Raw genomic sequence first — 21927 nt, 5'->3', positions numbered from 1 at the left:
AAACTTACCTTACTGGTAAGTCCGTCATTTTCCCAGCCGTTGGACAGTTTTGCCAGTTCAACAACGACATCTTCACCATTGTCATGTATGAACAAGGGTTGTGGTGCATCGGCTTCTTTCATATCTTTTGTAGCTTTAATTATAGTCTGTCAATGAAAATCATACTTGTACAAACCTAATATTTAAGAATAATAAACACACGTGATATTAAGGTTCAAATGAGAGAAGCCCCACAATAATTAAAAAAAAAGATATTGAATGCAACCTGCGATTACGTTACAATTGATTCAATAAACCAAAAGAACTAATATTAACTGCAATCGCTATTTCATATTATTTTTTAGTTATATATTTTTTATAATAACTTAATCAGACAATTATATCTCCTTCAAACGTATATAGTATCTTGTTAATTTGCTATGTATGCAACATTTTGCGGTATGTTTATTATTTAACCCGCTATCAAATATTAACACCGTGGACAAATAGTATATTAGTTTAATCTAGAAGAAATTTGGACTTGCTGTCCGGTAGTAAAATTCATGCTTAAATTGAACGTCTGGTCGGAATTGAAAACATAAATGCTGTTGTACATGAAAACTGTACAAGAAAATCATCATCAACCTTAACATTCAAAGCAAAAACCTACATACACACGCACTAATACTTGTAATCAATACCAACAGTTTCGACTATGAATCAACATTATTTCAACTGTTTATAATGCATGCTACTTTTGTTTTATATTAATTATAATTACAATGATCTAGCTGGAATGAAATACTAATTCTAAAAGATAACATCAGACATTAATATAACAAGGATGTTTACTTTATCATTTCTAATCTGACGACAATGCTATCGGTAAATAAGGCACAATAAAGAATCAACTTATGTAACCAAATTTGAAGTGGAGCATAAATTTGCCTAAAGGTAAAACATACGGCGTTTAATAAAAAGATGATGTGCCAAGATCTTATATTGCAGTAAGTCTACAATGTTGTCAAAAGTTTTAAAGACTATTAAAAATGCTTTATATGACAATAACTTTAAGGTATATGTATGGACAACCACTGACGATGGTCTTGACCAATGACCGACACACAATGTACAGTGATGTTAGAATAAGTTATAAGAAATACACCTTTTGCGTTTAGTGTCGATAAGTTAAATAAAGAAGAGAACCTAAAATCAAAAGTATTATCTGACCAAAGACACATTACATTATGTACGAAATGACGCAAACGTACATTTGTTTTTGACAAGAGCCAAATACAATCATTTGGTGACATTATTAATGCATATCGATCTCTGATATTTGTCCAGTTTCACGGATTCTTTCTTACCTGTAATCTTAAAATAGTGGACTACACAGTTGTTTTTCGTTCGTTTGTTTTGTTGGAGGTTTTGATTATGTTATTGATAAGGGACTGTCCGTTGTTTTCCCTTGCAGCTCGGTATTTTCCCTATGAGTGTTTTATAAAGATTACATATTCAAACCCTTTTAATATATGCCCAGAGTGCATTTTACCCCTTTTTTTCGAAACCACAGAAAAAATCTGATCAAGATTTGTCAGCAGGTATAATTAGGCTTTACACGTTTTAGTTGTTTTTCAATATGGACGCCAACATTGAAATATATTTATGATCGGCTACCAACTTTATTTAAAAAAAACGTAATTGTTTAATGTCTACTGACAATCTGCATATGATAATGGTATGTTGACTGATGAACATTAAGTGATAAACGCATTGCTAAGGGTTGTAAATTACATATTTACCATCATTTCCGGAGAAGACTCGTCGATATAATTGTTGATGCAATATATTCTAACAGTAAACATTTGGTCCATTTGAAAACGAGATGTAAATGCTAGCAATTTTACTGCCTTGGCTGCAGTTTTGCCTTCTACACTTTCTCCAGCAAGTGTGTACAAAGTAAAATGTTTTAGAAAAAGAACAACGTGATGCTCCGTAATTTCCATTTTATGGACGCCATTTTGTTCTATTTCATTCCATGCACTATCATTGCCATGCAGGTTACTTTTGTTACATAGAACTGTTAACTTCCAATGCAACTCATGATTAACAGCACAGTGAGGAAAAGATAAACGTACTGGCTTTTCAAAGTCTATAGATGGCTGACACACAACAACAGGGCTCAACAATGCTTGTGATTTTGTGAGTTCAGGGTACGCAGAAATATCCCATGTTATACCTAGAGTAATTTGAGTATTATTTTTCAATGCTCCATTCGGAATTTCGAGTTTTATTCCCAAGAGTTGAAGATCTCCACCCGATTTCCCTATCATCTTATGCACAAACACTCCCTGCTCATTTAACCTATTGCTATCCGGTAGTTCATCAAGATCCATCATCATTGAAGTAGGCCGTCCTTCAAGTATAACACTCTGCCTAGTATTTATAATTTCTTTCTCTTCTTTCTGATTGGTTATATCCATATCATCAATTCCCACAAGGTCTGACGAGTTTGTTTTCTCTTTGTAATAACGCTGAGCAATCGCAACAACTTGCGAATCAGGAAGAACATTGCCATATACATTTGTGATTTCTTTCCGAACATATTTTGCGGTTTCTTTCCTTATTTTGATTGTATACCGTGGCCCTATGAAACTAGAAAGACTTGAATGGCCACTTGTAGGCTGAGCATTGTCTGAACTGTTACCAGAAGCACCTCGAAGTTCTATTGCACTATCGTGTATCGGCTCCTTGTGTCTCAGCTTAGATTCATTCAGAATAGTATATTCATCCTGTTTGGTAACGGCACTAACTTGTGTTTTTAGTTTATCTAATTGTTCTTCAAGGTCATTTAACCTTTTATGATGGTGGACAAACTTGAAGCAGAGAAATATCAGAAAACTAATAATACCTATACATAGCAGAATTGCTAAAACAGCGATCACAATAGCAGACACGATTTCGGGTGACTGAAACGAAAAAAAAAGATGCTATTACTGAACCAATACAATTAGTAAATTGTGCACCACATCGACACCAATGATAGGAATGATAGCATAACAAAGAATTTGATATAGACATTATTACATGGTAACTGGTTTGTTAGCTTCCCTTGGTATCTGCTACCAATCGGAAACCTCTTAAATGGTGAATGCATTGACTATTATAAATGAGGGGCAAACGATACCAGAGGGACATTCAAACTCATAAATCAAAAATAAACTGACAACGTCAGGGCTAAAAAATAAAAAGACAAACTGAAAAATAATAATACACAACACAGAATACTAAAGAAAGCAATACGAATCGTTATGATTTTCGGCTATGTTCTACAACTATGGATCATTTGTTTAATTCTTTGAGTGAACATATTATTCTAGCTATTGCTTTGGGTATGATCTACACCAAGGAACTCTTTGTATAATTCTTTAAGTGAATATATGCTACTACTTATGGCTGTCGGCTTTGTTCTCGTCCCTAAGGACCTTTGTTTAATTTTGTGTGTGTACAATGTATATAAACCACTAGCTATGTCAATCGTCTAGCCCACCCATCTTCCACTCGGGACCTTTGTTTGATTATTTGAGTTTATTTATGCTACTATTCATATCTGTTGACTATATTCTACCCCCTTTGGACTTTAGTTTGATTCTTTTATGTTCATATACTACTATTTATGCATATTGCTGTTTTACTGACCCCCTTTTCGGACCTTTGTTGAATTCTTTGATGTTTATATACTACTTTTTATTGCCTATTGGCATTGTTCTACTACCCCAAACACCCTTGGAACCTAAGTTTAATTATTTGATGTTAATATACTACTGAATATGACTGTTGGCTATGTTCTGCCCCTAGGGACCTTTGTATAATTATTTGAGAGTATACATACTCCGAGCTATGTTATACCCCCTAGGCACCTACGTTAAATTATATAATTTTTATATACTACTTGGTACGCTTGTTGGTTATTTTCATATCCCTCTGGGGACCCTTTGTTGGACGGTGAAATATTGTTAAATATTTTAATTCTGTAGAAAGAAAATAACAAAAGAGAGAAAATATTTCTGTTTACAGTCACGCAATTATAGTTAGTTATGTTAACGGTTTATTGAAAGGTATTTTATTTCCTTTTCACAAATTTGTTTCATGCTCCATTTAATTCTTGTGCATCAGGATATATTGAATAATTTGCAGATTTGAATTAAACAATCTACTTTTTTTTATCCTGTATAATGATGTCTTTCATGAAAGCCATTTAACTGTTTGTGTGTGTAGAATAATCACCGTATAACAAATCGCATAATAATTTTTTAAGAGGGGGTGGGGGTTGAACCTTACTCCTCGACAATTAATGAAAAAAAAATAATCAACAACAAAAAAAAAAAAAATTCAAAAAAAGCCCAGTGTAGGGAGGAAAGGAAGAATTTTCCCTATAAAACTATTAATGAAAAAAAAAACATTTTATAAGAACATATATTTAATATTCATTGATAAAGAGGTTAGACTAGGTTTTATGGTTTATCGAGTTAGTTATAGTTTAATTTAGTACGATCATCACGTGGTAAGACAAAATGGAAGAAGCAGAATAACATATCACTTACCATCGTTTTCTCTTTCTCTAGACATCTAAAGTAAACTATACATGTTATCTCTCACGTCATTTATTCTCATTTTTCATCATCGTAGGTGTAAGAGATGAGGAAGTATTTATTATGTGCGGGTATTTAACAGATGCCCGCGTACCTAACCAGGAAGCTATGACTTTTAAAGTAAGAAAGTTTTATTAATCATTTAAATCACAACTGAAGAGTACGACACATATGTTAAGACATGATTAAACAAACTTTACTAAAATTGTCCGTTTATAAATTTTGAAATTATTATGAAACTAAGGTTTCAACTCCCTCAGGCAAAGTTGGTTTTAGATGAATTTGGCTATTTATTTTAGGTATTTTTAACATATAGCTCTTCAACGATTGTCGGTACTTATACATCTCGGATTTCAAATGTTTGGCTTTGAGCGTTCCTGATGAAGGTAAATCCAGAAAAGCGCTTCGGACGCAATAAATTATTAAACGTGTTGTTTTATATTTTTACGTTACGTATGTACATTGGATTTGTGTAGGTGTGTTAATAGAAATTAAGTCAATAAGACAACAACATAACAACAAAAGTAGTCAAAAGATATCTAGAAAGGACACGTACAACATTCCAACAAAAACAGATGACAATACTGTAATGCTTTTATCAGTCAGGAATATGACAGTTGTTATCCATTCGTTTGATGTGTTTGGACTTTTGATTTTTCCTTTTGATTTTTGATTTTCCTTTTTGAATTTTCCTCGGAGTTCAGTATTTTTGTGTTTTTACTTTTTTTTATAGGGTTATGTGTATGCAATATATTACCTATAATATCACAATCCTATGCTTGAGTCATTAGTCGTCTAATAGGCCGCTCATTAATGTGGGGACGTCCGATCTGGATAACAACTAAGGTAATGACTGCCAAATATACCATGGGGAATCCCGGAATTCCTTAATATGACGTGGTAGTTGTCCGAATGTACATTGGTAATAGTAAGACCAGTTATATGTAGTTCCGAGTTACCATATTCATAACATTCCTCCCTCTTTCATAGAAATGGACCTCTTCTAGAATAAAGTCATGGCACCTTCTTTTATATCTCAACACTAAATTGTATAAAGTGTTCGATGTTTAAATGCGAAAAATACATCCTTAATTTGAAATCCTTGGAATACACTAGTCCGTAAAGTTGTAGTTGATACACATATGGTTGATACATGGAGATAGATTCTCCATTGTTATACAGTATAAAGCTATAATCATTTAAGTTATGAAAAACAGCTATCCTTTTCCTTCTGTACACAAATATATAAAACAATCTCTATATACGATTATGACGATAATAAGATATATTGTATCGTAAAGGTGTATTTTAAAACGTCCTATACAATAATATTGATAATATAGCTTTAGTTTCAACACGACATCTTGTGATTGCTGAACAAGTTCGTCTATTCAGAGGATAGCCAATTTGGAAGTAGAATTATTCAAAGAATACAATATGCATGTCTCTTAAAACGCCAATGCTAAATATGAAATGAATATCCTTTCCACTTCCTCCCTCTTCCATAAAAACAATGATTCTATTCTAAAAGCATTAGTTGCGTACGCTCATATGAATGCAACTACAATTTATTTGGGGTAAAATAGTTCACTTCGTTGTTGTAAAGCTCCTACCAGTAGAAATCTTGGAAGAAAGGATATTTCTGGTATAAGAAAGAGACATATAAATGTTTAATATGAATAAAATGATGCCGACATAAACCTAAAGTAAAGCTGAAATTATTGTAGTTTTTATGCAGAAACATCAGTTTAAAATGAATAAATGGATGGATTGTCTTTTGCTCATTGATGTCCAGTGGCAAATATCTAAAGACATGAATTTCATACAATTATATATGCATTTCGAATATAAAAATTAAAAAACTAAACCACTAGTTTTCTGAACCAACACTTGTACATAATTATATACATGGCAGTAACTATAGCATTCAATATAAATGTAATTCTGATATAAATAATACAGTAACTATATACATTTGATTTCAATCAAATTAAAAACATAAAAACACAACTTAAGAAACTAGTTTTTGTATGGCAACAATATCTCCATCTTCGATTGCAGAAATATCAAATGATGTGTCCGTCACCAAACGTTCAGTCTGACCATCCTTTCTGTCACGGTTAAGGTTCCAATCCGATGCCACCAATGTTTTACTATGGAATCTTTTAGCCTTAGGTTTCTTCCATCTAAGTTTCACGTCTTTACCCCAACTCCTCGTCTTTGGTAACACTCTAATTGCTACTTGTTCTTCTTTTCTCCTTATTGTTCTCAATATCTTCCTTTTACTTGTAGCAGTTTCTTTTTTCTTGGTGATCAAGTTCTGCTTTGTCATTTTTATCTGTTGTTCCAAGTTTATTTTCTTGTATTTGGACCTTTCAGTCTTCACGTAAGCTTTCTTTTCTGTATGTTTCAAATCATCTCTGACCAGATTGTTAGTCTCGTATGCTCTTGTACATCTCTTTACTTCCTGATTTTTTTCTGTACATGTTTTTCCTTTTAATAGTGTTCCTTCAAGGAAACCAGGATCAATATGTTCACCTTCTGCGTTGACAGTATTGCGATGGTTGATGGCTGTCTGTGTAAAATGCATGCTCCATTTATGTATTTGATCAAAGTGTATTGGAGTTTGTTGATCATCTGTTGTTTGTGTACTCTGATCTTTCACCTCTTTTCTTTTTGTAAGACTGGATTCTTTTCCTGAAGATAAGTCATCAATTTGTGTCCCTTGTTCTGTCTTCATAATTTGTCTTTTGTCGCAGTTACTCCAAGTATTTTGAAGACTTTTCCCCTCCTTATTACTATCTTGTTCTCTATCTTCTCCTTCATCATGATTATGGGTCTTCGTATTGCCATGTGATGTCATCCAGTAACGATATTGTTTGTCCTTAAGTTCAAGCGTCAACAAATTATCTTGGCAGTATACAGAATTTGGAGTAAGGCGGTCAATGGTGTTACTAAGCAATTCTAGTTCTGATTGACTTAACTGATTTTGGTATGAATTTAACTTGATAAAATGTTTCAAGTCTTTATTTCCTCCTTCCTCGTGTTTGGGTTGAGATTGCATGACCTGGTCGTATTTTAGTATACACTGTGAATCTTCATTGGTATTTATGCTTTCTTCTAAAATATGTTCATGTCTGTTTGTTGACCTCCTTTTATCCAAGTCATTATTGTCTTTTACCATTGCTTGAACAAGTAGATGGAGTTTGTGTCGAGTTATTAACCTCGATGTTTCTTTGCATGGTTTAGCTGCACTGACTTTACTTTTATTCATTTTGTTATTACAATCATGTTTTTGTTCGTTGAAACAGTGGGATTTGGTAAGTTTTTTCTGTCCCTTTTCCTCGGTTTCACATATTGCATCTGACTTGTAGTTGGAACTGGGACTTTCCTCTGTCTGTATGTTATCATCATCATTTTCATCTAAACAATCTGTTTCGTACTTAGGAGTGGAACTTTCCTCTCTGTGCACTTTATCATCATCTTCACTTAACCAACACGCTTCGTAATTGGGATTGGGACTTTCAATTGTGTAAACTGTATCTTCCTTCACAACATTGGAATGGCATGGTGTTGCATGGTGTTCTATTACTGGGTCTGATACTTTCTCGATTGTCTTTCCTTGATGCACCGTTTGCTCTGTTCCTTGTCCTATCATAACGGGACTATGGACTTCCGTCTTTTCTATCAAATTGGTATCAGCGCCTTTCTTTTCCATTGCTCCATTCCATTCCACTTCGCTCGAATATTTATATGAGGTATAACATTCTGGTTCATCGTTTCTAATTGTTCTAGTTATCTCTTTGGAATCAACAATTTCATCTGTTTCTTGTCTTCTTACAATAGGATCATGGTCTCCGGTCTTTTCAATCTTGAAATTAATATCATCTATTCTATTTGTCATTTCTGGTTCCCATAAACTTTTCAGTTTTAAATATCTCTTAGATGTTACTTTACTTAATGTACAGAGGTAACGTTTTGCCTCGTACACTGAACCTTCGGCGACAGCTTGCACTAGTTCTTTCCCTTCTTCCTCACAACAAGCATTAGTGAGGTATTTTATAATAAGATGTTCTTTTACAATCTCCGATTCATTTTGGAATGCCCCTTCTACCAACTCTTCAATCCTGTCTGTAAATTCGTCCAATAACTCATCTGGATATGGGAAGATATTCTCTAGAGTTTCCAAAATAAGTAATGGATGCCCAACTGAGTCAAATCGGTCGTTAAATAGTTTGCACAGTGTTTCGTAGTCTGTCTGTATCGTGTATGACCGGTTCTTATAGAATTTCAGTGCTTTTCCAGTAATTCTCGATACCAATGCTTGTAATTTTTGTTCACTTTTCCACCCTTTCTCAAAAGCTGTAGACTCAATATCGGCTTTCAGCAGAGACCATCCGAGTGGCACTGTTCCGTCAAAATTACTTGAGTTACTCATATTTTGAGTTGAGTTGTGAATTACTAACTAAGATTTTAATAAAAGCTTAAAAAAACGAAAAAAAAATGTACTGATTTTATTCCGATTTGCCAATGAAAACAAAAGTATAGCAAAAATAAAAACAATCTGAAAACACCTATGACACCAGAGGATCTGACGCGCAAAGCTGCTTCAGAAATTAAACAATTTTAATAACCCTGTTTATATTATCATATAAGTCAAGGGACCTAAATATTCAAAACTTTCACATATGCATGTAAATAAACATATAAGTGACACAATCAAATATGTTTATATTTGTCTTTCTTTTTAATATCATATATACAAATTCATAAACTCAGAAAAAATACTATTTATACACAGGCATGAAATTGTAAACATTGACGTATGTATACACAATTCACAACAAATAGTAGTACAGTAAAAGTTTTATTATCAACACATTCTTTAATGAGTGAACACTTTTCAGACGGTAAAACAGACAAGCTAGACAATTAAACAAAATGAAAAAAAAATATTTTGATAACAACTATGACATTAGAAGATCTGACGCACACAGTTGTATCAATAATTTATGAAAAACAAAAGAAAAACATATAAATGATATCTTACATCAGAAGATCTGACGCTCAACGGAATATCAATGAATGAAGAAAAAAAATGTGTTGATTTGTATTATATAAATAAACAAAACCTGAAATAAACCAAATAGATAATCAAAAACTATCCACTAGTTGTTTGTTTATAAGGTTATTTTGTCTTATTCTCAAGGTGTATGCAAATCTGTGTATTTTGTAAATGTGTTACAAAAAGGGGGATGGGAATTTTATCACACGGGAAGTCTGATAATCACAATATAAATATGAAACGAATATATCACTCGCGCAAATATCAATAGTACTGATAAATCAGCGCGCCATGAAATAATACAATAGCCGGAGAGAAGATACAAAGATTTTCCTCTCGCGAAAACAAAGAAAAAATATGAAAATATGGCGCGAACGGATGTCACCGATTAACAGTGTAAATTAGTGGATTCGTGCCGACTTCTGACACCACTGTAATGCTTTTATAGGGTTATGTGTATGCAATATATTACCTATAATATCACAATCCTATGCTTGAGTCATTAGTCGTCTAATAGGCCGCTCATCAATGTGGGGACGTCCGATCTGGATAATAACTAGGGTAATGACTGCCAAATATACCATGGGGAATCCCGGAATTCCTTAATATGACGTGGTAGTTGTCCGAATGTACATTGGTAATAGTAAGACCAGTTATATGTAGTTCCGAGTTACCATATTCATAACAATACCATAAATCGAGCTCTAGATCATTCTGAGTCATTGTCAAAGAACTAAACAGAAACCATCAAAGATGTGCAATCAACACCAAAGTGTCCGACTTCTTGAAATAACAACATGAAGAAATGGAATGAAATTATTACTAAAGATGTTTCTTACTTGGGACCCGCATATGAATATGTGATAGGATTAATCTTCTTTTTCAAATTATAAATCCTCCTTTTTAGCTCACCCGAAGGGCCAAGTGAGCTTTTCCCATCACTTTGCGTCCGGCGTCCGTCGTCGTCGTCCGTCGTCCGTCGTCCGTCGTCGTTAACTTTTACAAAAATCTTCTCCTCTGAAACTGCTGGGCCAAATTAAACCAAACTTGGCCACAATCATCATTGGGGTATCTAGTTTAAAAAATGTGTGGCGTGACTCCGCCAACCAACCAAGATGGCCGCCATGGCTAAAAATAGAACATAGGGGTAAAATGCAGTTTTTGGCTTATAACTCAAAAACCAAAGCATTTAGAGCAAATCTGACATGGGTAAAATTGTTTATCAGGTCAAGATCTATCTGCCCTGAAATTTTTAGATGAATCGGACAACCCGTTGTTGGGTTGCTGACCCTGAATTGTTAGTTTTAAGGAAATTTTGCTGTTTTTGGTTATTATCTTGAATATTATTATAGATAAAGATAAACTGTAAACAGCAATAATGTTCAGCAAAGTAAGAATTACAAATAAGTCAAGATGACCGAAATGGTCAGTTGACCCCTTTAGGAGTTATTGCCCTTTATAGTCAATTTTTTACCATTTTTCGTAAATCTTAGTAATCTATTACAAAAATCTTCTCCTCTGAAACTACATGGCCAAATTAATCCAATCTTGGCCACAATCATCTTTGGGGTATTTAGTTTAAAAAATGTGTGGCGTGACCCGGCCAACCAACCAAGATGGCCGCCATGGCTAAAAATAGAACATAGGGGTGAAATGTAGATTTTGGCTTATAACCTTGAAACCAAAGCATTTAGAGCAAATCTGTCATCGGGTAAAATTGTTCATCAGGTCAAGATCTATCTGCTCTGAAATTTTTAGATGAATCGGACAACCCGTTGTTGGGTTGCTGACCCTGAATTGTTAGTTTTAAGGAAATTTTGCTGTTTTTGGTCATTATCTTAATATTATTATTGATAGAGATAAACTGTAAACAACAATAATGTTCAGCAAAGTAAGATTTACAAATAAGTCAACATGACCGAAATGGTCAATTGACCCCCTTAGGAGTTATTGTTCTTTATAGTCAATTTTTAACAATTTTCATAAAATTTGTAAATTTTTACTAACATTTTCCACTGAAACTAATGGGCCAAGTTCATTATAGATAGAGATAATTTTAAGCAGCAAGAATGTTCAGTAAAGTAAGATGTACAAACACATCACCATCACCAAAACACAATTTTGTCATGAATCCATCTGCTTCCTTTAATATTCACATAGACCAAGGTGAGCGACACAGGCTCTTTAGAGCCTCTAGTTAATTTAATTTGTTCAATTATTGACAAATAAAAAAACAAAAAGTACAAAAGTTGTAAATTTTTCTCCTATTTTCTCTCATAAAGAGACTTCAAATGTCCATTTGAGTTTAAAAACACAACGCTTAATATGTATCTGTCCAACAGAGCCCCGTAGACTCTCCACTTATCTAAACTCGTTCAAAAGTAGAAAATATTAGATTTACAATTTCAATTTTATAAAACGGTAAAAAGTATTCTACATGCACAAACCAAACAATATGCAACATAACTTCCCGGTATTGAGAAAATACACCTATTCTTAAGTGACCTTGCAGATTATCAGATGGATTTTGGTCATGTACGAAACACTCAATACAGACACTGTATTTAAATAATTAACTGCCTTTACAATACGAAAATAATATTTACTGGTTCATTGCGGGCGGAAGTCTTTTACTTGAAAACTTTATTAATTTCAGGCTATGACACGAAACACAAAAGCTTACATATACATTACGTCTGTAAGGCTAAACTGATGTTTTTGTTTCAAAATTATTGACATTGCACCTTTGTGTTTGAGGGCCACATGATAAAATTCGATTTATACAATTCGGAAATAAAAAGAGAACATCTGCTGAATTCTGGATTATGCAAATCAAACGTTTCGGAAAATTTTGAAAATATAGATAGAGAACCTAATCAAATTTATGGAGCTGAATTTACAGACTATATAAATCGAATTTAATTTTATCAGGTGTCCCACACAAAACATTTTTTTTGTATTGGCAAAGGCATAATTTTTTGTTTTGATATTTTATACCAGAGTCACGGTCAATGAATTTCTAATTATTTCAAGTTATATACTGTATTGCCGATACTACAAGCTAAAATTGAACTAACCTGACCTCCTTAGGTGATTTATACATATTTCTCTGTTATATTTGTAAACATGTATTTTGTAAAGGACATTGTTTTTATTTGATGTTTCATTTTGGAAACTTGAGGTGACATGTTTACTTAAACTTGTAAACGGGACAAATTGATTGATTAACTAACAATGAAGGTAAATTTCTATACGAATTGAAATGTTTGCACAATTTTGACTGTGGTAATGGACAGGATAAAAGTTTACTCGTGCTAGGTATTTCTTTATTTGAAACAATGATGAATTCTGCACAATTTAAAACTACTTACAATTTAATGAAGACTAAATGGAAAACAATTGTGGTATTATTTCATAAGCAGCTCATTTAATGTTGCAATAATAAGAAAGAACCATTTTTTTAATTTTGAATGTGAAGTAACTATTTGTTTAAGCGGAAGGTTTACCTACCCGTAAAAGCAGATTCAAACCAACTTTTTTTCTTAAAATGTCCTGTATAAAGTCAGGTATATGGCTGTTGATATCAAAAAGTTCGTTTTATTTATATGTATCATTGGCGGTTTTTGTTGTTGTTGTTTTTTTGCACTTAAGTGTGACGTTTTAACAGCGGGGCCATTTAAAAAAAATGAAGCTTTTTACTTTTTGTGGTATATTTTTATATTAGTTAAGTTTAGAATTATAACACAGGTGTTATAAAATGCAGGATAGTCAGGGCTAGCTTGCTGCAAAGTGTCATGAAGATATATCAAACCACTGCAGAGAAATGTTTTAAAAACAGGTCATTTTTGTCAGGAGTGTGACGCTTTTAGCGTGACATTTAAAAAAATAGAAATTTTCAAAGTAGTATTGAAAAAAGTGGATCGTTTTTATGCTATACTGAAATATTTCTGGTAGTTGCTACATTATTAGTCTTAAATATTTTGGTAATTTTGTCCAATAAAATTTTAAGATAAGTAAACACTGACCTTTAATGTGAAGGTATGTACAAAAAATAAAGTCTTTAAAAAAATGACACTTTTAAAACTAAAGCTTCCTTGTAACCATGTTTTTAAGTCCAATAATGCCAGTATGGGAAATAAGTTTGTATTGGTATATTAGCACTATAGTTAAGGGTATGTTGGTGCTCTAAATCACATATTTTATTGTTTTAATGGACACCAAAGAGAGGCACCCAAAAATGTCAGGAGTGTGACAACTGTCTTTAAACATCTACCAAAGAAAACATAGGACTTAAATATGTTCTTCTTCTTTATTTTTCAGTAGTGGCTATTCCAAAGAGAAGAAAATTTTTTATTACAACTGTGATATGTTTATATCATAGATGTGGGAGTGCATTATATATGTCAGGAGTGTGACGCTTTTTTTAAGGCATTTTCTGTCAATTCATAATTTCACAAGGACAAGTTCAACAAGTTTCTTTGTGTTAGAAATGTTAAAACAAAGTTATATTCCTATCATTTACCTCTTAAATGTGTTATTTATCATGATTGTTTTGACACAATAAGTTTTAATTAGTCATTTTTTTATTTTGTGTGCACAGTAATGCAAATTTATCAAAGAAAATAAGTGTGTACAACTATAAAATCATATAGGAAAGTGAGGAAATGAATTTTGTACAAAATAGAACAATCATTTTGATTTAAAATGGTATATTTAAAGATGTTTCAAGGATTAACCATTCAGATGTAATTCGTCACACTCCTGACATGAATTTAACAATTTAAGAAAAATATGAAAATTAGCTTTATTTTTAGGACAGATAGTTGAAAGACAGCTAGTAATTTAGAAACTTTTGGTAAATCTTCCATTCCTTAAAACATCCACTAGACTTGCTGACATAAGCCAGGCAAAATTATCTGGAAGAAATGATTCAAAGAAAGAGACTTGGAAAGAGAAAACCCGCAAATATTGGCTGAATATAAAATTAAAAAATTATCAGAGGAAGTTGGACAATCTTAAACAAAATAAAAAACTACAAAACCATCATAACAAAAAAAGGCTTAAAGAAAGAAGAACTTTGAATTCCAAATTTGATAAACAATATAAAGAAAAACAAAGGCAGTAGCAGAGAAACAGTAGAAAAAAAGGAAGAAAGATAAAAAAGAAGTTGGGTTGAATAAGGACTTAGAATCGAACAAAAACAGCTAAAAAATTCAAATGAGAACAGATCTGTAACTGTGTCAGGTTCCAGATCTACAGTGAGAAAACCTGCACAACAAACAATAAAACAACTGCCACAAAACCCGAATGCTTGGACGAGTTCTTTGAAACACATCATAAAAAATGCTACACCAAGAAGAAAGGTCCTTCTAGAAGGGATCATTTATAAGCATTTTTGTTTTGTGGCAATTGTTTTTTTTTTTGTTTGTTGTGCAGGTTTTCTCACTGTAGATCTGGAATCTGACACAGTCACAGATCTGTTCTCATTTTAATTTTTGAGCTGTTTTTGTTAGATTCGAAGTCCTTATTCAACCCAACTTCTTTTTTTTTTTATCTTTCTTCCTTTTTTTCTACGGTTTCTCTGCCACTGCCTTTGTTTTTCTTTATATTGTTTATAAAATTTGGAATTTGAAGTTCTTCTTTCTTTAAGGTTTTTTTTGTTAGCTTGGTTTTATAGGTTTTTATTTTAAGATGGTCCAACTTCCGCTGATCAATTTTTAATTTCAGATTCAGCCAGTATTTGCGGGTTCTCTCATTCGAAGTCTCTTTCTTTGAATCATTTCTTCTAGAAAATTTTGCCCTGCTTATTTCAGCAAATCTAGTAGATGTTTTAAGGAATGGAAGGTTTATCAAAAGTTTCTTCATTTTACTAGCTGTCTTTCAATTATCTGTCCTAAAAATAAAGCTAATTTTCATATTTTTCTTAAATTGTTAAATTCATGTCAGGAGTGTGACGAATTACATCTGAATGGTTAATCCTTGAAACATCTTTAAATATACCATTTTAAATCAAAATAATTGTTCTATTTTGTACAAAATTCATTTCCTCACTTTCCTATATGATATTATAGTTGTACACACTTATTTCCTTTGATAAATTTGCATTACTCAGTCCACAAAAATAGAAAAATGACTAATTAAAACTGATTGTGCCAAAACAATCATGATAAATAACACATTTAAGAGGTAAATGATATGAATATTACTTGGTTTTAACATTTCTTACACAAAGAAACTTGTGGAACTTGTTCTTGTGAAATTATGAATTGACAGAAAATGCCTTAAAAAAAGCGTCACACTCCTGACATATATAATGCACTCCCACATCTATGATATAAACATATCACAGTGGTAATGATTTTTTTTCTTCTCTTTGGAATAGCCACTTCTGAAAAATAAAAAAAATAAAACATTTAAGTCCTTTGTATTCTTTGGTAGATGTTTAAAGACAGTTGTCACACTCCTGACATTTTGGGGTGCCTCTCTTTGTTTTTTTTTTAAATGGTCCTAAAAAGAAAGTCCTGTTCTATGGGTAAAGATATCAGAAATTGAAATCAATGATATAGCAATGTGTTTAGTGATTTTTTGTGAAAGTTTAAAGCATTTTTCAATCTTTATAAAATATGTCATTAGTGTGACAAAATACTGAAAATAGAAGGCTTTTTCTACATACAATTACATTAAAACGGTACAATGAAATGACATTTTGTTTTTTGCAAATGATCACAAAATCTCGGGGCTTTCAAAGTTTACTATTGTAACTGAAATATATTAAGATTCTTTTTATTGGCAAAAACTTCAATCACTAGCTACTATTATTTTTTTCAAATTAAGCTATTCAATTTGATTGTTATTATATGATTTAGCAGAAAAGATGGAAATTTTGGTTTTAAAATTTTCCTTTTTATATTGACTTTCATTTGGAAAAGGTCTGAGCAATGTTTTCTTGACTGTTTTATTACCAAACTTGTTTTTAAGTAGTATGGTTTCTGTTAAATATTTTTGAGATGTATGCTATAAGATTATTTAATGTGTCTGTTTCGTTCGGCCTGAAACTTTGTAATTATAAAATTTAAAGTATTGGTAATAGGGCAAGACAAAAAGAAATACAAAATATTAAGTTTGAAATTGGACCCCCCATGTCACACTTTTGCTTCATTTTTTTTAAAATGGCCCAGCGGTATACTATTGTTGCTTTTATATAGGTGTTTTATACCTTTGAAAACTAATTATACACTTCTCTCTGTCACTTTTGTATACATGTATTTTGTATAGGACGTGGGGATTTGTTGTTTTGAGCATTTGTGTAATTTTCTGTGAAAAATAGAATGTCATTTTATTAATACATTTGAATCATTATCAGGTTGTCGTTATCTTTCTGACCCAATTAAATGCAAAGATAGTAATATATAGTGCTGTCCACAAGTAGAAAATGTTACTGTCATCTGTGGAATTATGGTTTATTTCAGCTGGATTATTTACAGTAGTGTTAGGAATAAACGACCAAAAACGGCTTCTTTTGACTGACCCAGATGTTATCCAGAACAGACTTGACCAAATGGAATCAAAATTACAGGACATTATGGTAGAGCTTAATAAAGGAAAACACAAAGTGGAACAATTGACAACTCAGTTAAATCACCAATCAACTTTGATATCAGGTGGAGTAGATATTTAACTCATATATGTAGTGTTGATAGAACATTAATGTCTTACCCCTCCCATAAACATCAGTTCAACACTCGTTTGTCGTAGGAGTTCATTTTACTTGGTCGCTAGTATATAAGAAAGGATATGGGTCATACATCAATGGCAGAAGTTAAGTTTGTGCACGGAAAAAAATTAAAGGAACAGCAATTGTATTGCTATATTTCTTTTCTTCATTAAGTTTGCAAAGAATGTATCCATTTTTTTCGCACATTGTTTAAGGTAGTGGTATTGCCAGAATTGATGATGTCTGATCTCTTTGTTAGGGCATTCTTATGTAATTAACGTTAACGTTTTTGTTGGCGCTCGTCCCACTTATATGATCATATATTTATATGAAAATTATTGCCAAAACAAGACAGTTCGCGTCTGGCGGGATTAGGATTAATAACAGGGGATACTAGCTGTAGCTCCGTCCAAGAAAAAATGAAATTCATCAACTTAAATGGTATCGAAATTTGAACATTGGATAGCGAGATTGTAAATAGTAACAAGGTAACAATTGTAATACAGTTGATTATGGAAACGGGGAATGTGTCAAAGAGAAAACAGAACAGGCTATAGGCACCATTTGGTCTTTATCACAGCGAGAAAATCCCGCTTCGAGATGCTGGCTTTCGGCTGGTCCGTTAATAAAATATGTTATAGTTTACCGAAATCATCTTCGCTAGCCAAGGGTTACGATCATCTTCCCTCCTCTTCACCGTTGGCGGATTGTGATAGAACTTGTGATAACAATGTTGCGCCATCTATCGGCAGATTAAAGTCACGCCCATTCCGAATACATTATTCTTGACCATTGGAAGCACTTGAACTCTTCATTTTGGAGGGAAAACACGGTAGCGTGTAGATTTTACACACTTGGTACAGCAGGAAACGAAAATATACGTTGATATTCATGCATTTTTGCAAAAACATACACAGGAACTTCTATTAGTTGATTACAAACTTTCAAATTGTGACAAAATATAGTCGTATGTTTAGGGATGAAAAGACTTGTTTCACAAAAAGCACGTGGCAAAATTTTACGTACACTTTCTACATTTACACGTGATTATGTTTTAGGCGTTTTTTTGATTGGATGCAGCGATGAAAATCATTACCTTGTGTCTCCGAAATTCTAACTCACTCTGCCAAGGGCGGAGAGGAAGAAAGTGAATTGTAACCCTTGGCTAGCGAAGATGACCGAAATAGACGTCACACTTAACTTCAAACATGAAGCATGTGCATAAACTAGTTAAAACATTTACTAGATTTCATCATCGGTACGTGGACATCATCCGTAAATATAGATCAACATGCAGACATCTTATACGTTCAGATATTTCACATCCAATATTATGGTAATGTTCTTTACAAAGCATCAAAAAATGTTGGCATCCACCTCAAAAGCTAACAAAACCTTTATACAGACTTATTAGGAAGGGATATAGTTACGATACTGTTGTCAGTTGATTATAGACTGCATATTTTGGCATTAATATTTGATCCACTTATAGGGTCTTTGCATCGGAAATAAACAAATATATTATAAAACCAGTTGTTGGCATGACACGGATTATGTTCTCATATATTTTGTGGTGATATAATACTACACCTCTGACGGGAGGGATTCTGCTTGATCTTCATATGATGAAGATATAATATTTCAATCAGTCTAATATAGATCTGAAGTTGGCATGTCAGTTACTGCTAGTAGTATTAATTTATGTATCATTGTCATTTTGTTTAGTTTTTTTTGTTACCTATTCATACATCGAACTCGAACTTCTTAGGGACGACATAAAATATCGATGTATGATAAACAAACTTATTTCAAATAGTTTGGGGATTGGGGAGGGGGTCAACATGGCTGCAAGCTTTGTTAATCTCAAATCCATATATCCATATAGGTAAATCAAATTTTCCCAAATTAATTTAAGAAGGGGGGGGGGGGTCAGTGAAAAAAAAACTATGTGAATTAACTTTCTTATCCCACATTGAACTTTTGATGTCGTCCCTTATAAACTGAGTTTTACTGTGCGTGTTGCTGTGTGTAATTTTTTTTCTACAATTTCTAGAGGTATAGGGGGAGGGTTGAGATGGTATATCTTAACCGCCGCAATTTAGCGCCTTTCCCAAGTAAGGAGCCTCTGGCCTTTGTTAGTCTTGTATGATATTTTTCGAGCCTGCGACTTTTGTCACAAAAGCGAGACATAGCAATCCTACATTGCGTCTTCGGCGTCGTCGATGTCGTTGGTGGTGGCGGCGTCCACCAATTTTCAATCGGTGGTAAAAGTTTGATAACTTTATTAAACTATCCTAGATTTCTACCAAACTTGAACAGAAGATAGTATTCAGAAGTAAATTATGTAAAATAAACCCTACTTTTCTTATAAATTGACTTTTTTTCTGCAAGTCAATATTAAATTAAATATGTTGTTCATGTTTTTAAAATTTTAATAACTTTCGTAAAATATCCTGGATTTCTAAAATATAAACTGGACCAGAAGTTTGTATATGATCATAAGATAGTGCTCAGACGTAAATTTTGTAAAAATAAAATTCTGTTGGGGAGCCAGTTAGAGCACGTTTCCGGGTGCGGTATTGAAAACCCATTGGTTGCCTTCGGCGGTTTTCTGGTCGGATTGTTGTCTCTTTGCCACATTCCCCATTTCCATACTCATTTTTACATGAACCCAAATTATATATAAGAAACCCATACAAAACTAGCAAAGAGGTGGGCCTCAGCTAATATCTAAATAAAAATGTGTACTAGTTCGGTAATGGACGTCATATTAAAATCCAAAACATACAAATGAACTAGAATTAAAAAAAGAAAAGACAAAACTAACAAAGGCCAGATGCTCCTGACTTGGAACAGTTGTAAAAATAAGGCGGGATCGAACTTGTTTTTTGGGATCTAAACCCTCACCCTATACCCCTGTCAAATATAAAATAAACAAACACACAACAATACGCACAATAAAACGCAGTTTAAAAAACGTCCTAGTCCGATTTTAGAAAATGAATCAAAAGAAACTAAGCAAATGACAATGATACATAACAAGTGACTGCATGATATGCCAGCTCCAGACCTCAATTAAACTAAATGAAAGTTTACGCTTTCATCATGCGAAAGCCGACACATTCTCGCGAAAAGTTATATACATATCTAAATATGTCTCTCCAACATATAATCGAGGCATAACTAAAGATCATTTTCCCTGTGTTTGTTTCCTTGGAAAATCCTAACATGGAGTACTATTATAGACATATCAATAAAGACTGCTTGTCTGTCTCATTTCAGATGGAAAATCAACCTACATCAGATGGGGAACCCATTCTTGTAATACTAATGCAACACTCATTTATTCAGGTATTCTTAAAGGTTTATTCGACCGTCACTGATGAGTCTTGTAGACGAAACTCGTGTCTGGCATTTTTTTAGTTTGGTATCTATGATATGTTTAAGATTAATATATTTCCAATGACTTACATAAAAAGAGGGACGAAATATACCAGAGGGAAAGCCAAACTCATAGATAGAAAATAAACTGACAACGCCATGGCTGAAAATAAAAACACAAACAGACAAATAATAGTACAGAAGACAAAACATAGAAGACTAAAGACTTAGCAAATCGAACCCCACAAAAAACTGGAAGTGATATTAGGTGTTCCGGACTGGTAAGCAGATCTTGCTCCACATGTGGCACCCGTCGTGTTGCTTATGTTATTACAAATCCGGTGTAAAGTCCTCTGTGAAATGGTTGTTCCATAACAGTCAACAAACTCGTGATGGCATCCGTCAACTTTACGAATGGATGATTTCAACTTCACCATTTGGAACTATTCTTTAATAGCTTCATTGTGAGCAGCAACCCTCTATATCTGATCTTACACTTTCTGATATGAAATTGTGTGTTGGTAAACTTTAACTTGAAGTCGGACAAACCATATACCATATACGGGATGGGCGGATAGACTTGGCATCTTTAAGCTGCTAAGGTTAATATAAATAAAACCATTGATAAAATCAGTGAAATCTTAAATGTTCTTTTGTAGGTCAGCTTGGAGGCACAAATTACGCATCGACAGGTGGTGCTGCAAATCCTCTGTGTATGGTTCATGACGTCATCTGGGGCAGCCATCAAAGTGAAGGCAATATGGCAGAGATTCATGGTGCAGAATACCAGGATAATTTCTGGGGCACTAATACTGGGGATAAAGACGTTCCCTGCGCTGTATGCAAGCCTAATACTCACTCAAGTGTTCTAATGATTCCTGGAAGGAATCAATGCCTTCCTGGTTGGACTGAAGAGTATCATGGTTATTTGTCTGCAAATTTAGTGTCACACACACACACACAACATTACATTTGCGTAGATGAAAAAGTGGAATTTCTAGATGGAGGAACAGAAAGTAAAAATGGCTATTTACTGTATGGCGTGCGAGCCCAGTGTGGTAGTTTGAAATGTCCACCTTACATCAACGGAAAGCCAATAACATGTGTTGTTTGTTCTCAATAAAAAAAAATGATAA

At 33.2% G+C, this 21927-nt stretch overlaps 3 protein-coding genes across 3 annotated transcripts in view; 1 reads left to right on the top strand and 2 right to left on the bottom strand.

Moving 5' to 3' along the window:
• Window positions 1–4720, bottom strand: part of LOC139518041 (UNC5C-like protein) — a 12679-nt gene extending 7959 nt beyond the window's left edge. The window contains exons 1-3 of the mRNA XM_071309683.1: window positions 4584–4720; window positions 1782–2948; window positions 9–146 (exon numbers count right to left, since the gene is read on the bottom strand). Coding sequence (XP_071165784.1) covers window positions 9–146; window positions 1782–2948; window positions 4584–4586 — 1308 coding nt within the window. The 5' untranslated portion in view covers window positions 4587–4720. The remainder of the gene's footprint in view (window positions 1–8; window positions 147–1781; window positions 2949–4583) is intronic.
• On the top strand, window positions 4626–21927 carry LOC139518044 (short-chain collagen C4-like). Its single transcript, XM_071309688.1, has 4 exons — window positions 4626–4751; window positions 17166–17357; window positions 20693–20761; window positions 21451–21927. The coding sequence occupies exons 2-4, from the start codon at window positions 17255–17257 to the stop codon at window positions 21912–21914; spliced, it is 636 nt and encodes a 211-aa protein (XP_071165789.1). The 5' UTR covers window positions 4626–4751; window positions 17166–17254; the 3' UTR covers window positions 21915–21927.
• Window positions 6643–9069, bottom strand: LOC139515544 (uncharacterized). The gene has a single exon (XM_071305121.1). The coding sequence runs from the start codon at window positions 9067–9069 to the stop codon at window positions 6643–6645; it is 2427 nt and encodes an 808-aa protein (XP_071161222.1).

The sequence above is a fragment of the Mytilus edulis genome, chromosome 3 (genome assembly GCF_963676685.1).
Source record: "Mytilus edulis chromosome 3, xbMytEdul2.2, whole genome shotgun sequence".
NCBI lineage: Eukaryota > Metazoa > Mollusca > Bivalvia > Mytilida > Mytilidae > Mytilus > Mytilus edulis.
This window is presented reverse-complemented; position numbering and strand designations above follow the sequence as displayed.